Source organism: Salvelinus alpinus, chromosome 36 (genome assembly GCF_045679555.1).
Source record: "Salvelinus alpinus chromosome 36, SLU_Salpinus.1, whole genome shotgun sequence".
Classification (NCBI taxonomy): Eukaryota; Metazoa; Chordata; class Actinopteri; order Salmoniformes; family Salmonidae; genus Salvelinus; species Salvelinus alpinus.
Window position 1 is genome coordinate 15,795,688 of NC_092121.1, and position 12,986 is coordinate 15,808,673.

General features: G+C 42.3%; 1 protein-coding gene across 2 annotated transcripts in view; it reads left to right on the forward strand.

The window, feature by feature from the left end:
* The first annotated feature begins 559 nt into the window (after positions 1 to 559).
* Positions 560 to 12,986, forward strand: part of LOC139564891 (netrin-1-like) — a 39,883-nt gene continuing 27,456 nt past the window's right edge. The window contains exons 1-2 of one of the 2 annotated variants that reach the window (XM_071384750.1): positions 560 to 843; positions 1,165 to 2,209. In XM_071384750.1, coding sequence (XP_071240851.1) covers positions 1,195 to 2,209 — 1,015 coding nt within the window. In that variant the 5' untranslated portion in view covers positions 560 to 843; positions 1,165 to 1,194. The remainder of the gene's footprint in view (positions 844 to 1,164; positions 2,210 to 12,986) is intronic. The other variant, XM_071384751.1, reaches the window with a different exon arrangement.

A 12,986-nucleotide genomic window follows, 5' to 3' on the forward strand; every position in this document is an offset into this window, starting at 1 on the left:
AACAGAGTAGCCAACAAACGCGGGCACAGTCAGCAGTAATGTCTCAAGGATAGATTACTGTGAATTCCTTTCTCGTAACAGAACTTCCCGCCACCGCACGACGTCGCTGTTTGCGTGTAATTTACTGAAGTTTGACGGGACTTCTATCGTTAAATTTGAGGCAAATCTGATTCCAACGTATCCTACAGAAGTACTTCAATAATACGGTTAAGGCTGAGGTGAAACCTGTTGGATTGGCACTTTTGTGAGATTCAATGTAAACGTTTTTTTGTATTATTATTTATCAGTTATAACTGCATCTGCTATCCTGTTGTGGCACAGGTGGTAACTTGAGAAGAACACTGAAGTTAGTCATTGGACCTGCCAGCTATGTGATCTTTGAATAATTCAAATAAGAAGAAAAAACATCCTAATAAGCTGAATACAAACATATTTCAAATAAATTTGAGTTGAGGTATATTTATAATTTATTGTTACACACCAGTGGATGTCGTTGTTCTCTCTTTTAGCTCTGCGAGCATCTCCGTATGACCTCAAACTCTGCTGGATAACAGGGTCTCACTTTTCTGTTCAAACAGTGAGAGCGTCAGAAAGGGAATGGGACAGACAAGAGACAGAGGTAGACAGAGGTGTGACTGAGTGGAAGACAGAGTCAGGGAAGCTAATAGCGAGCTGGTCCTTCCAATTTATGTCTAGAAACCCAGAAAAGGGCAAACTAGCGGTAGATTTTCGTGCGTAAAAAGAGAGTAGTCTGCCCTCTAAATTCTTAAGTTTTACAACACTTCTCCTCCAGGCTGAACAGTTATTCGGAGGTAGTGTCCTCTGTGGAGTTTTCTTTGTCTCGTAAGATGATTTCATTCACATACATGTGCATGACTGTTTGTGTTTCGTCTGTTTATGTGTGGAGAACAAAACACAGAAATGTACATAGGCTATTGATTTAATATTAACATGTGTGAATATTCTGCTTGTTTATCTTCACCGTGGATACTTTCAGATGTAGGCTAAATAGCATTTAATATAGATGGTCACACACATATATATATATATTTTTTTTTTATTGGCTATTCATTGTGTAATGCATGATATGATAATGTTCCTCTAAATCTATGTAACAAACATCTTAATTAAATATGTCTCTCTTTTTCTATGACTACATTTCAGCGCAAGTGACACTAAAGAGCACGGATTACAATGATAAGGATTTTAGAGGTTTGGGTCACCTCGGTGGCCATTTCTCTGCTGGTTAAGGGGGCTCTTGGAGATTATGGGATGAGTATGTTTGCTGCCCAGTCGTCCCCTCCAGACCCATGCTATGATGAGAACGGCAACCCCCGGAGGTGCATCCCCGATTTCGTGAACTCTGCTTTCGGGAAGGACGTGCGCGTCTCCAGCACCTGTGGAACCCCGGCCTCAAGGTACTGCGTCGTGACAGAGAAGGGAGAGGAGAGGGCTAGGGATTGCCATACCTGCGATTCAGGGGACCCAAAGAAAACTCATCCACCTGCGTATTTAACTGATTTGAACAACCCTCATAACCTCACCTGTTGGCAGTCAGAAAACTATGTCCAGTATCCTCAGAACGTCACGCTCACTTTGTCCTTGGGTAAAAAATTTGAGGTCACCTATGTGAGCTTGCAGTTCTGTTCACCCCGACCCGAATCTATGGCTATCTTTAAGTCCATGGACTATGGCAAATCATGGGTTCCTTTCCAATTCTACTCTACCCAGTGTAAGAAGATGTATAACAAGCAGAATAAGGCGGCAATTACCAAGCAGAACGAACAAGAGGCGATTTGCACAGACTCTCACACGGACATGCACCCGCTGACAGGTGGGCTCATTGCGTTCAGCACCTTGGATGGCAGACCCTCGGCGCACGACTTCGACAACTCTCCCGTGCTGCAGGACTGGGTGACAGCCACCGACATCAAGGTTACATTCAGCCGACTGCACACGTTTGGGGATGAGAACGAGGACGACTCGGAGCTGGCTAGAGATTCCTACTTTTACGCGGTATCAGACCTGCAGGTTGGCGGGCGGTGCAAGTGCAACGGTCACGCTTCAAAGTGCGTAAAAGATAGGGAAGGAAACCTGGTATGCGAGTGCAAGCACAACACCGCGGGGCCGGAGTGTGACAGGTGCAAACCTTTCCATTATGATCGTCCTTGGCAGCGCGCAACCGCAAGAGAGGCAAACGAATGTGTTGGTAAGTCAACTATTTACCTTTATAACTCAAAGCTTTGCGCTATAACGTATTTTTTCGAGACTTAAATGTACATTCTAAATTGCAAGACTCATAATGATCTAAAGTATTTTGTGTGATTGCGCATGTTTCTTATAATGCCTAGAAAAACGCATTTTATGCATAGTCTAACGCAGACCTGATTTGTTCATTATTCCGTTTCTTAAATAATTTTTATTTTTATTTAAGCATCTCACATTGATCCAATATGAATTAGGCTTTGTAAACCACCGATTGTTTTTGTCTAATTCGTTTTATTTAAATCGTTTAATTGTGTCAAATAAAACTAATGCACCGTGCATTCGTAAATTACACCAGTAAATTAATTACCTTGTTCAAATATGCCCTATTTGATAACGAATCAAAGGGGATTTTATTCAGGTATATCAACCAATTTGAAAAAGTCAGCATCATTTATATCAAATGTTGTAGCCTATAACCAACTTATTGTGTTAATGTAAAAAATAGATTTTGTTGAAAATTATTTAATTAAATGCTTTGAATTTAATAAAGTGAGGCCTGGTCCGTGTTCCAAACTTAGTTTTTATAACTCAAACCACCATACAAAAATGGAATGGCATAGTTAGTTTAATTTACTAACAATTACCCACATAAAATCAAACGCTGATTAGCTACACATTGCAATGATTTATGCAAAACGTAAATCAAAACCAAAATACCGATTTTTTTAAAGAAATGTAACCACGATGTGTTGGCCTAATTACATTTTTAAAAACGTTGTTTTATGATATAATATGTTACACTCATATCAAAATGCACTGTAATACTCTAAAACTTTTGACTAGCCTTGGATTAATTAACATTTAAATCACTGAATTAATGAACTTCCTCCTTTAACTTCCTCCTCCTTTAAAAATAATGGACAATTTTCAATTCATGAATTGAATAGTATTTCATCTCATGAATTGACTGAGATGACACCAACCAATGACATATTTGGATTGTTTAGAACAACACGTCATAGATATAAGTATGTAACCACATAAATCATTGGAGAGTCAAATTGTTAGATATTGATATCAACAAATGGAAATACCCCCCCCCCCCCCCCAAACAAATAAAAATAATATATAAATACATTTATAAACATGTCATCTTTGCATACTATCCATTTTGGAGGACATGAAAAACACATGATTACTGTTTAGTCTAATTGCTTTAAGTAGGTTTATATTTTACTCTCAGAAATAATCCCAGAAAGAAAAGGCAGGAAGTTATTTCTCCAAAGGAAGTGCGGGTGCCCAAGTGCCTAATTGCATTTTGAGCAGCGTTTCCGACTGTAGTAGCAGTTCAATAGGAAGGAAACATTGCCGCTGCAGAGATAGACCGCAGAGGCATGTTGTGTTTCTGTAAGCAGGTGCTTTTACCAGATTGCATGGGCGATTAAGATGGCTTTATTGACATTTTTGGCACATAGAGAATAAACTGCCACTTTGGGCCAAGTCAACTATTCAGAGAGGGACAAAACATGAGTTACTTTGAAACCAGAACTAAGTTTAATTCCATCAGTAGAGTATATTTTTCAACAGATCTGGGTGCTTGTATCAACAGTACCACACAGCATATAAACAGTACCACACAGAACAAACCTCATCTACAGTGAACCAAAACCTGGAAAATAAACAAGTTCTGACACTGCCATGGTTTGTTCAATGACACAGAACAAGTGAACAAGTTGTTCCCCTTGCCCTCTGCATTTTGCCTGTGCAAGGCCAGCATGTCAGTGTGTTTTACTGAAACAAAAGGTTGTCACTTGTGGCATCCATCATGCTGTCAGAATGAGGCCCCTTTCACCACCTCACTTTCTATGTCAGCAGTGTCATTAGATAAAGCGTCAGAACAGGCAGAATAAGCATGCAGTCCAAGGGAAGGGAAGGGAATAATAAGGGTGGCTTGACACCTCGTTGTGTGGAATGGGCGAGGGAGGCTGTTATTCACTGTGCTACAGCCCAGCTCAGTGGTCTGGCTAAAGAGGCTCAGAATGGCTGCTGCTAATGATCTTTCTGGGATTCCGGTTGGCCCCTGACTTTGAGTACTATCAGAAAGACAGAGAGAGAAGTGGAGAGACAGAGAGGTAGAAAAACAGAGAGAGAGGTGGAGAGACAGAGAGATGGAAAGACAGAGCGAGAGGAGGAAAAACAGAGAAAAGTGGAGAGACAGAGAAGTTGAGAGAGAGAAGTGGAGAGACACAGAGAGAGAGGTGGAGAGAGAGAGAGGGAGAAAGAGAAGTGGAGAGAGAGAGAAGTGGAGAGACAGAGAGAGAGGTGGAGAGAGAGAGGTGAAGACAGAGAAGTGGAGAGAGAGAGAAGTTAAGAGAGAGAGATAGGTGGAGAGAGAGAGAGATGTGGAGAGACAGATAGGTGGATAGACAGAGAAGTAGAGAGACAGAGAGGTGGATAGACAGAGAAGTAGAGAGACAGAGAGGTGGAAAGAGAAAGAAGTGGAGAGACAGAGAGATGGAGAGAGAGAGAAGTGGAGAGAGAGAGGTGGAGAGACAGAGAAGTGGAGAGACAGAGGGAAGTGGAGAGAGAGAGAAGTGGAGAGAGAGAGAAAGAGGGGGAGAGAGAGAGAGAGAAGTAGAGACAGAGAGAAGTGGAGAGACAGAGAGAAGTTGAGAGAGAGAAGTGGAGAGAGAGGAGGTGGAGAGACAGAGAAGTGGAGAGACAGAGGGAAGTGGAGAGAGAGAGAGAAGTGGAGAGACAGAGAGATAGGTGGAGAGAGAGAGATAGGTGGATAGACAGAGAGAAGTGGAGAGACAGAGAGAAGTGGAGAGACAGAAAGAGAGGTGGAGAGACAGAGAAAGATGGAGAGACAGAGAGAGGTGGAGAGAGAGGAAGTTGAGAGAGAGAGAAGTGTAAAGACAGAGAGAGAGAGATAGAAAGAGACAGATAGTGATGGAGAGACAGAGAGATGGAGAGAGAGAGGTGAAAAGAGAGAAGTGGAGAGAAAGAGAGAGATGTGGATATGGGAGGGTAGTTGGCTACACTGCAGGTGCTGCACTGGGGAAGTAAAACAATATCCATTTCCCATGGTTTGCATGCGGGGAGGCCATCATATTTAGTGGAAATACATTCTTATTGGCAGCCGTTACCCTCTCATTGCATTCCCATCCAATGATGTGGCATGCAAAGCAAGTTAGTTCATTTAAACCAAATTAAAATCTTCCTGATTGGATTTGCCTTTCATTTTGCATCTTAGATGCTATGAGAAAATACATCTCCATGATCAGCTTCATCTGTTGCCACCACACCCCCAATGGCCAGTGATTGGTTTATCATTGAAGAGATAAATGAAGGAGATAAATACACACAGAGAATTGGCTCCTCCCCTGACCATCAGGTTTTCTCTTCCAGAAGAGGCACATCTCTTAAATTCATCCCAGCTGCTTTGTATTCCAACCATGCACAGCGTAGCATTGACCCTTTCGCGTCAGACCTACTCTCCTCACTTCATTGACTGAAGGAATAGGTGGGAAAGACTTGCCTGCCAAGTGGCTTTTGAGGCAAGTTGAAAATGGTAGCCTTAGTCACTCATACGTGTAATTTTGCACTTGTTCAATTTGAACTTTGTTTTGAACAGAGGTTAAATGCAACGCTATTATTTCATTGAGATGGGGCTTTGACCTTACCAGGCTTTTACAGTTGTGGAGCATTTGTGCATCCAAGCCGAGTTATTGATTTCATGTTCTCCTCTTTATTGTATGTTATAGGCTTTTGGCCCACTGATGTAGAGGGAGAGTTGGAAAGTTCCTGCCAAGGCCTGGTAATTCAGCATGGCCTTCTTTTCTCTCTGAGCTGGGGTTCTCTGGCAGGGGGGTAGTATCAGTCACTTGCCACTGGCTCCTCCGCCATGTTTGACCTGATGCCTTACACAGATCTCTGCATGTGTCTAACCCCCCTAAACTATCAACATAACAAAGAGCCTGTCACAAAGAACCAGAGAGAGAAAGCAATTGAAAAGAAACTGTCCAACCCCCTGGTTTATAGTACATATTACAGGAAAGGACAAAAGGGAATTTACATGTAGATTGAAATAGGATACAAACGATGCATGGCATGCACCTGTATTCCCTTTTTGACAAACCTATGAAACAGCCACACTCTCTCACAAGATGCGTTTTCCCCTATAATTGTTATCAGCATGTTTTGTACGCTGTTGAAAGTATTTGGCAGCTATCGAACAGAAACAGAAGTCATTCTTGGTTTGGACTGACACGTCTACCACCTACAGGGATGTTGAATTGGATGTGATTATATCAATATCCCACAGACTCTCCTCCCAGGCGGTCCAGCACATACTGTGTTGGACCAACACTAAAAATAGCGTCAAAGTGTGCTGAATCTTTATGTGAGCTCTTAAATCACCCCGAAAGCCCACTGGATTGCGTTCACTATGTCTCAAAGGGAACAGTTTGGAGAGAGCATTTTTAAAGTAGAAGTTCATGTTCTACTGCAGAGGTTGTTCAGTCACAAGACTCTGTTATAGAACACAGAGCTTTGTTTAAACTGTGATATCTCTGGTTGAGCTATCCCACCTGTCTGGTAAAAAGTGAAGAGGAGACAGGCTCTAACAAATCCCAGACCTCTGCTTTGACCCCATGTTGACGAGGCCTTCACTACGTGTGCAGCAGCTCAGTGAGTCTCTCTGCAGGCCTGTTCTTTCTCCATGTGGCTGACTGGGACCATTGACATTGACAGCTCAGTTCTTTCTCCATGTGGCTGACTGGGACCATTGACATTGACAGCTCAGTTCTTTCTCCATGTGGCTGACTAGGACCATTGACATTGTTTCTGCTGACTCCAGTCCTGCTGCCTTCCCCTGGGCTGCCAGGCTGGGTCGAGGCCGCGGCTGCCCACCATCTGGGTCTCATTCCGCTTCCTTTGTAGCCCATGTGACAGGAAAAAGAACTTCTTGAAAGGATGATGTCATAGATGTTCTTGTAGAGGAACTCTTCGGCCCCAAGCAGCCATCATCTACTGCCAGGGGTTAGGTCCATCTGGATTTGGTGACATGTTTGGATTTTTCAAGTTATTAATCCCTATTTTGAATAGTTTTATATGATTGTTATTTCTATTATGTTAATAACCTTTATTTTGTCTGTTTTAACAAATATTTTGTTGGTTAAAGAATGTAGCATATTAAGTAAAAGTATATTGGAGCAAATAATCACTGAAATGCTTTCACTTTATTGAGTTACTTGTTTTGTATGGATAGTTACTTGTTTTGTATGGATAGTTACCTGTTTTGTATGGATAGTTACTTTTTGTATGGATAGTTACTTGTTTTGTATGGATAATTACCTGTTTTGTATGGATAGTTACTTGTTTTGTATGGATAGTTACTTGTTTTGTATGGATAGTTACTTGTTTTGTATGGATAATTACCTGTTTAGTATGGATAGTTACTTGTTTTGTATGGATAGTTACTTGTTTTGTATGGATAGTTACTTGTTTTCATAGAATACAGTGTATATTCGTGAACACAGCTATCAAAGAAAGGTATCATGGGCTGAAAGAATGCACCATTCAATTATGAGTACCAAGCAACAGGAAATTTGCCATGCAGACCTAAAAATGAATCTCTGTAAAATAAATGTTTTTTGAATGAAAGAGAAAAATAACCAATAAAAGAAAACACAAAAATGAAAACAAGTACATGCAGCAGGAGAGCTTTTTGAGCAGTTAATTGGAAGCAGGTTGGTTGCAGCCAGGTCAGTATTGGGAGTCTCTCAACAGACAGATGAAAACTCAGACACCTTTAAACACCCCACTGGGAATAGAAGATCAGTTAGACTGCACTTAGAATAAAATCATATCATTAGGTCCATGTGAAACCATGAGTATAGAGCACAGTGCCAGGAGGGAAATATGTACATTGTTTGGCCTCTGTGATTCTTTAAGGAAAAATTATGGTCTGCGCGTTTGTAGAGACACTTACTGTATATTTTTTTTAAACGGTCAAATAATCTGCGGTCAATATCAGGAGTTCTAAAAGTCCACAAGATAGACCTCTATGCTAACAAGGTAATGAATATCAGTACATTTGGGCTGTTACTCATTCCAAAACATCCCCAGACTAATTCTGTTCCGTAACTGAAGTGGAAACTACAGTGTATCTCCATATGGTGGGTCTGCAGGACAGTCCTTCTGGCACATCAGCCTGTGTGGCTGTGGTGAGCTGGGAGGTTTCACTGTATACAGGGAGACTAAAAAACAAAGACGTATATTTTTGAGATCTCAGAATCCAAGCTCTGGTGGAATCCAGTGTCCTCTGGGCAAATGCTTCATGTTTTGGGGGATTTTGTTTTGTTGAGCTTATAATTCAAGACAGACATGAACGTAGAGCCAAAGAGGCTTTACTCTGCCTTTTAAGACAATAGAGAAAATATTCTATGGCTATGTTGTGGACGGCGGTTTGGAGAGGTGGCCCTCAACATTTGGAAGGAAATGGTAGCTTTGGTTTAGGATTCCTTTTCTCTTTACTCTTTACTCTGATGTTTGAGGACCATGAGGGGTCATTTCACACTGCTTCAGTGTGTCAGAGGACATACAGGTCCTGTCTCTGTTTATCTGGGTGGGCACTCTCCTCTCTTCAGGACCTGAAACAGTCAATGCATTGTCTAGTGTTACTAATACGTGATAACTGCTGACAAGTGTTGCATTATACATATCACAGGTCATATTATGAATGCTTGAGGTGCTGTATCACAAGCCAAGAGGAAATTGTAGAGACTGTATAATTCAGAGATCTCACAGTGAAATCGGAGACAGGTGGGTCTGGCAACTAAATGGAACAGCTGCACACGTTGCTAATCTGTGACCTCATTGTCTCTATGGGGTAACCATGCTGAGGTACATTAGTGATGCTGGGGGGTGGCTTAAATAAATGCAGGCTTAAATATACAAGGGTTCTCAATGGTCAACAGAGGAGAGGGAGCACACAGGTAGAGCTGGGAGTCTGTCTACTATATATCCATCCTGTGTTGGCATATAAACTGTCTCCCAGAATAAAATCTGCAGTCTTGTAATTCCAAAGTAGAGAGCAGGGGGATGTGGAGTATGGAGAGGGATTAAATAGTGTTACACTGGTTGCTAGATGGTATTATCTTCTAGTGTCTGAAGAGAAGCGAAGGAAGAGATTGCCATTTCTGTCAAAACAAGCAAATATGCAATATTTATATCTGTTGATAACCGTGTGTGATGGAATGAATGTGTATTAGTTTGTTTATCTGTGTGTGTTGTTTGGGTGTATCTGTTGACATAGGCATGGGAACCTGATGTGTGTGTTTGCGTGTCTAACCTACATGGGTTTAACCTCCACCACTCTCTGCCCGCCTGGGCTGCCACGGCAGCGGCGACAGGACCACCTAGTTTGAGTGTGAGCGCATGGAGCCCCTACGCGGCGCTGGAGCTGGGGAGTCTGGGAATGATTAATGGCCCAGTGAAATGACACGCTGCGTGCACCACCGCTCAGCTACAGACCCCCCACCAGCTCCCCCACTGTGCTGCCACCCAACACAGCCAGTACTGGGACGTTACCACCCCCTGCCCACACACGCACACACACACACACACACACGCACACACACACTTCCCTGTGCAATGGCATGGCTGGTTATCGCAATTACCCTATTACCTCAGCATTGTGAAACTCCCAGTAGAAGCCGAGCTAACGGCTCTTGGCTGATGCCATCCTCCCTGCTGTTATGTGGATACAGGACCTTTTAAACAAAAAGACAAAAACAACAAATGGCAACTAGCTCTATTATGGCTGAACAAAGGCTTGACTCATTAGAATCTGAGACAGTCAGCAGGAGGCTTTTCGTTTTCACCATGTAGTTTGCGTCAGAGCTAAGGAGTTTTCCAGCAACTGTTGCTTTTACACCAACAAACTGGACCAACAAGTGGAAGTAAAGATGTTTGACTGATCCATACTGTTGCATGGTAGTGCTGTATCAACACTCAATTAATTTCAGCTGGAAAAAGTGTCTTCAGATACAGCAAAGCTCGTGTAGCTTCTAATTGTAAAACTTATCTCTGTTCAGTTCACATGTGCAGACTTCAGCAACTCTTCTCGTCCTCCTCATTAAAAACTACTTCTCAGAATGACTTCAGCAACTCTTCTCGTCCTCCTCATTAAAAACTACTTCTCAGAATGACTTCAGCAACTCTTCTCGTCCTCCTCATTAAAAACCACTTCTCTCCAGATCGACTTCAGCAACTCTTTTCGTCCTCCTCATTAAAAACTACTTCTCAGAACAACTTCAGCGACTCTTCTCGTCCTCCTCATTAAAAACTACTTCTCAGAACGACTTAAGCAACTCTTCTCGTCCTCCTCATTAAAAACTACTTCTCAGAACGACTTCAGCGACTCTTCTCGTCCTCCTCATTAAAAACTACTTCTCAGAACGACTTCAGCGACTCTTCTCGTCCTCCTCATTAAAAACCACTTCTCAGAATGACTTCAGCGACTCTTCTCGTTCTTCTCATTAAAAACTACTTCTCTCCAGAACGACTTCAGCAACTCTTCTCGTCCTCCTCATTAAAAACTACTTCTCAGAACAACTTCAGCGACTCTTCTCGTCCTCCTCATTAAAAACTACTTCTCAGAACGACATCAGCGACTCTTCTCGTCCTTCTCATTAAAAACTACTTCTCTCCAGAACGACTTCAGCAACTCTTCTCGTCCTCCTCATTAAAAACCACTTATCAGAATCACTTCAGCGACTCTTCTCGTCCTCCTCATTAAAAAACACTTTTCTCCAGAACATGTAAAACAAACAAACAGCAGACCCAATCACCGCCGTGATAAGGAAATGGAGTTGTTCCCACTTATATTTATTTGTCCAAATAACTTCTGCTTGGGCCTTTCCAAGGGTCTTCAGTACTTTTAAATTGATTTCAGTCACCCCCGACACAACATGTCTTTTTCCCATACCCCAGTGACCAATTCCTTTCTCCGAATAAGGAACCACTTAGTGGATTTAGGGGGAAATCCAGGGGGATAAATAACAGTAGGATATAATCAGTAGGACTTGAGGACAATGGCTACCAGACCCCCATCCTTCCCCACAGAACTGTAAATATCCCAGGGTTCCATCTGCTGCAAGAAGTAAAAATCTGGGGATTCATCAATCGCACTCCTCCTCCTCCTGCTGCTGTGCTGTGTGGAGCAGATCTCTGTTCTATTGGCTCCTGGAGCATGGAACCTTGCACAGGCAGAGGATCACACAGCCTTTCATAAGTCTTCCAGTCCTGGAGAAGATGGACGAAAACCAGGGAGGCTGTCATATACTCTGGCCAGGGAACCAGCACTTGCCTGGGGTCATGGTCATTCCACACACCCCAAACCCTCAGGCGTTACTTCCTCCCACTCCTGCTGGTCCACACCCACAGGCAGAGATAACATCCTCCCTGCCATGCTGATGTCTTGGGTGATGAACACTGAGTGTACACGTGTGCGTGTTTGTGTGTGCATATACTGTGTGTGCATATAATGTGTGTGCATGGAGTTGGTGAGGTGATGGGGATCATTGGCACTCTTTTCACAACCCTTTTCTTTATGCAAGATGGGTTTTTTTTCCAAGATACTGAGCTTAGTTTCTTCAGGATAGTAAGTTTGAGATATGGTATCTGGTTTCCTCATAGACGGGTGGGAAATGGAATGAGCTAAGAGGCCCAATAACAAACAGAGACCAAAGCCCAAGTTAGATTACGCTGTGATGTAACAATGGCAGAGTCTGGGCTCTGTAACACAATGTTTTGAACTTTAAGAGTGACATTTCCTCAACACGTATCAAACCCAAAATGGTGGACATGACCCATCCCATCAACAGATGGAGATGATTCAAAGGAGACACGACCATTTCAATGACCTTATAGGTCACAGCAACTTCCAGGCCACAACCTCAGTGTCCATGTTCAAATCACAATGACAACAGTAAATAAAACAGTGGCCAGTAGGTTCAGAAGGGTTTCCACTCCGTATCTCAGGGAATTGCATAAATTACAGTAAACCCTTAAAGTTAACATGTCGTATACACACTGCATTCCAGTTTAAATTACCCCCCAAAAGATCATTAACAAGCCCTGGTTGACTTTTAAGCTTATTTTATTGTTTCATTCTAGCAGTTTCTTCAATGCCGCTAAGTTTGTCTTGGTCTCACAACTGACAGAAAAATCAACATAACAAGCCTGTAGCACATAGTGTTACAATGAAACACATATTGGAACTGTCTGATCTGAATAAGTCATTGTGAAAAGTCAGACAGTTCTGTGATATTTTATCTGGAGACAAGTTGATAATTCTGACCTAAGTGAAAGTGACAGAAATGACAGACATCAATGTGATGTAAGTCTATGTAAAATGTATTGGATTAAACTGTATCTGACAGTGATTGGAACCAGACGGTTCAAACGTACAGGTTAGATTGGTTTATTTTCTATCTGGCTCAGGACGTAGTTACTGTAGGTTCATTGGGTTCCCTAAGATAACAAAACGTTGGCGTGCAGAAGGAGGAACCCTGCCTTTTCCTCTCCAGCCCAATTCCATCTCCTGAAAGCCACCTAGCAACCAGAACAAACTTTGGGACTTTGGTGAAATTAGTATGAAATAACACAACTCACAATGACTTCTCAGTGTTTCCACGAAAACAATCATTAACAATTATTCCATAACATTTTCTTTTCTCTCGCCAGAATGGAACTGCTCAGTCCCTTTT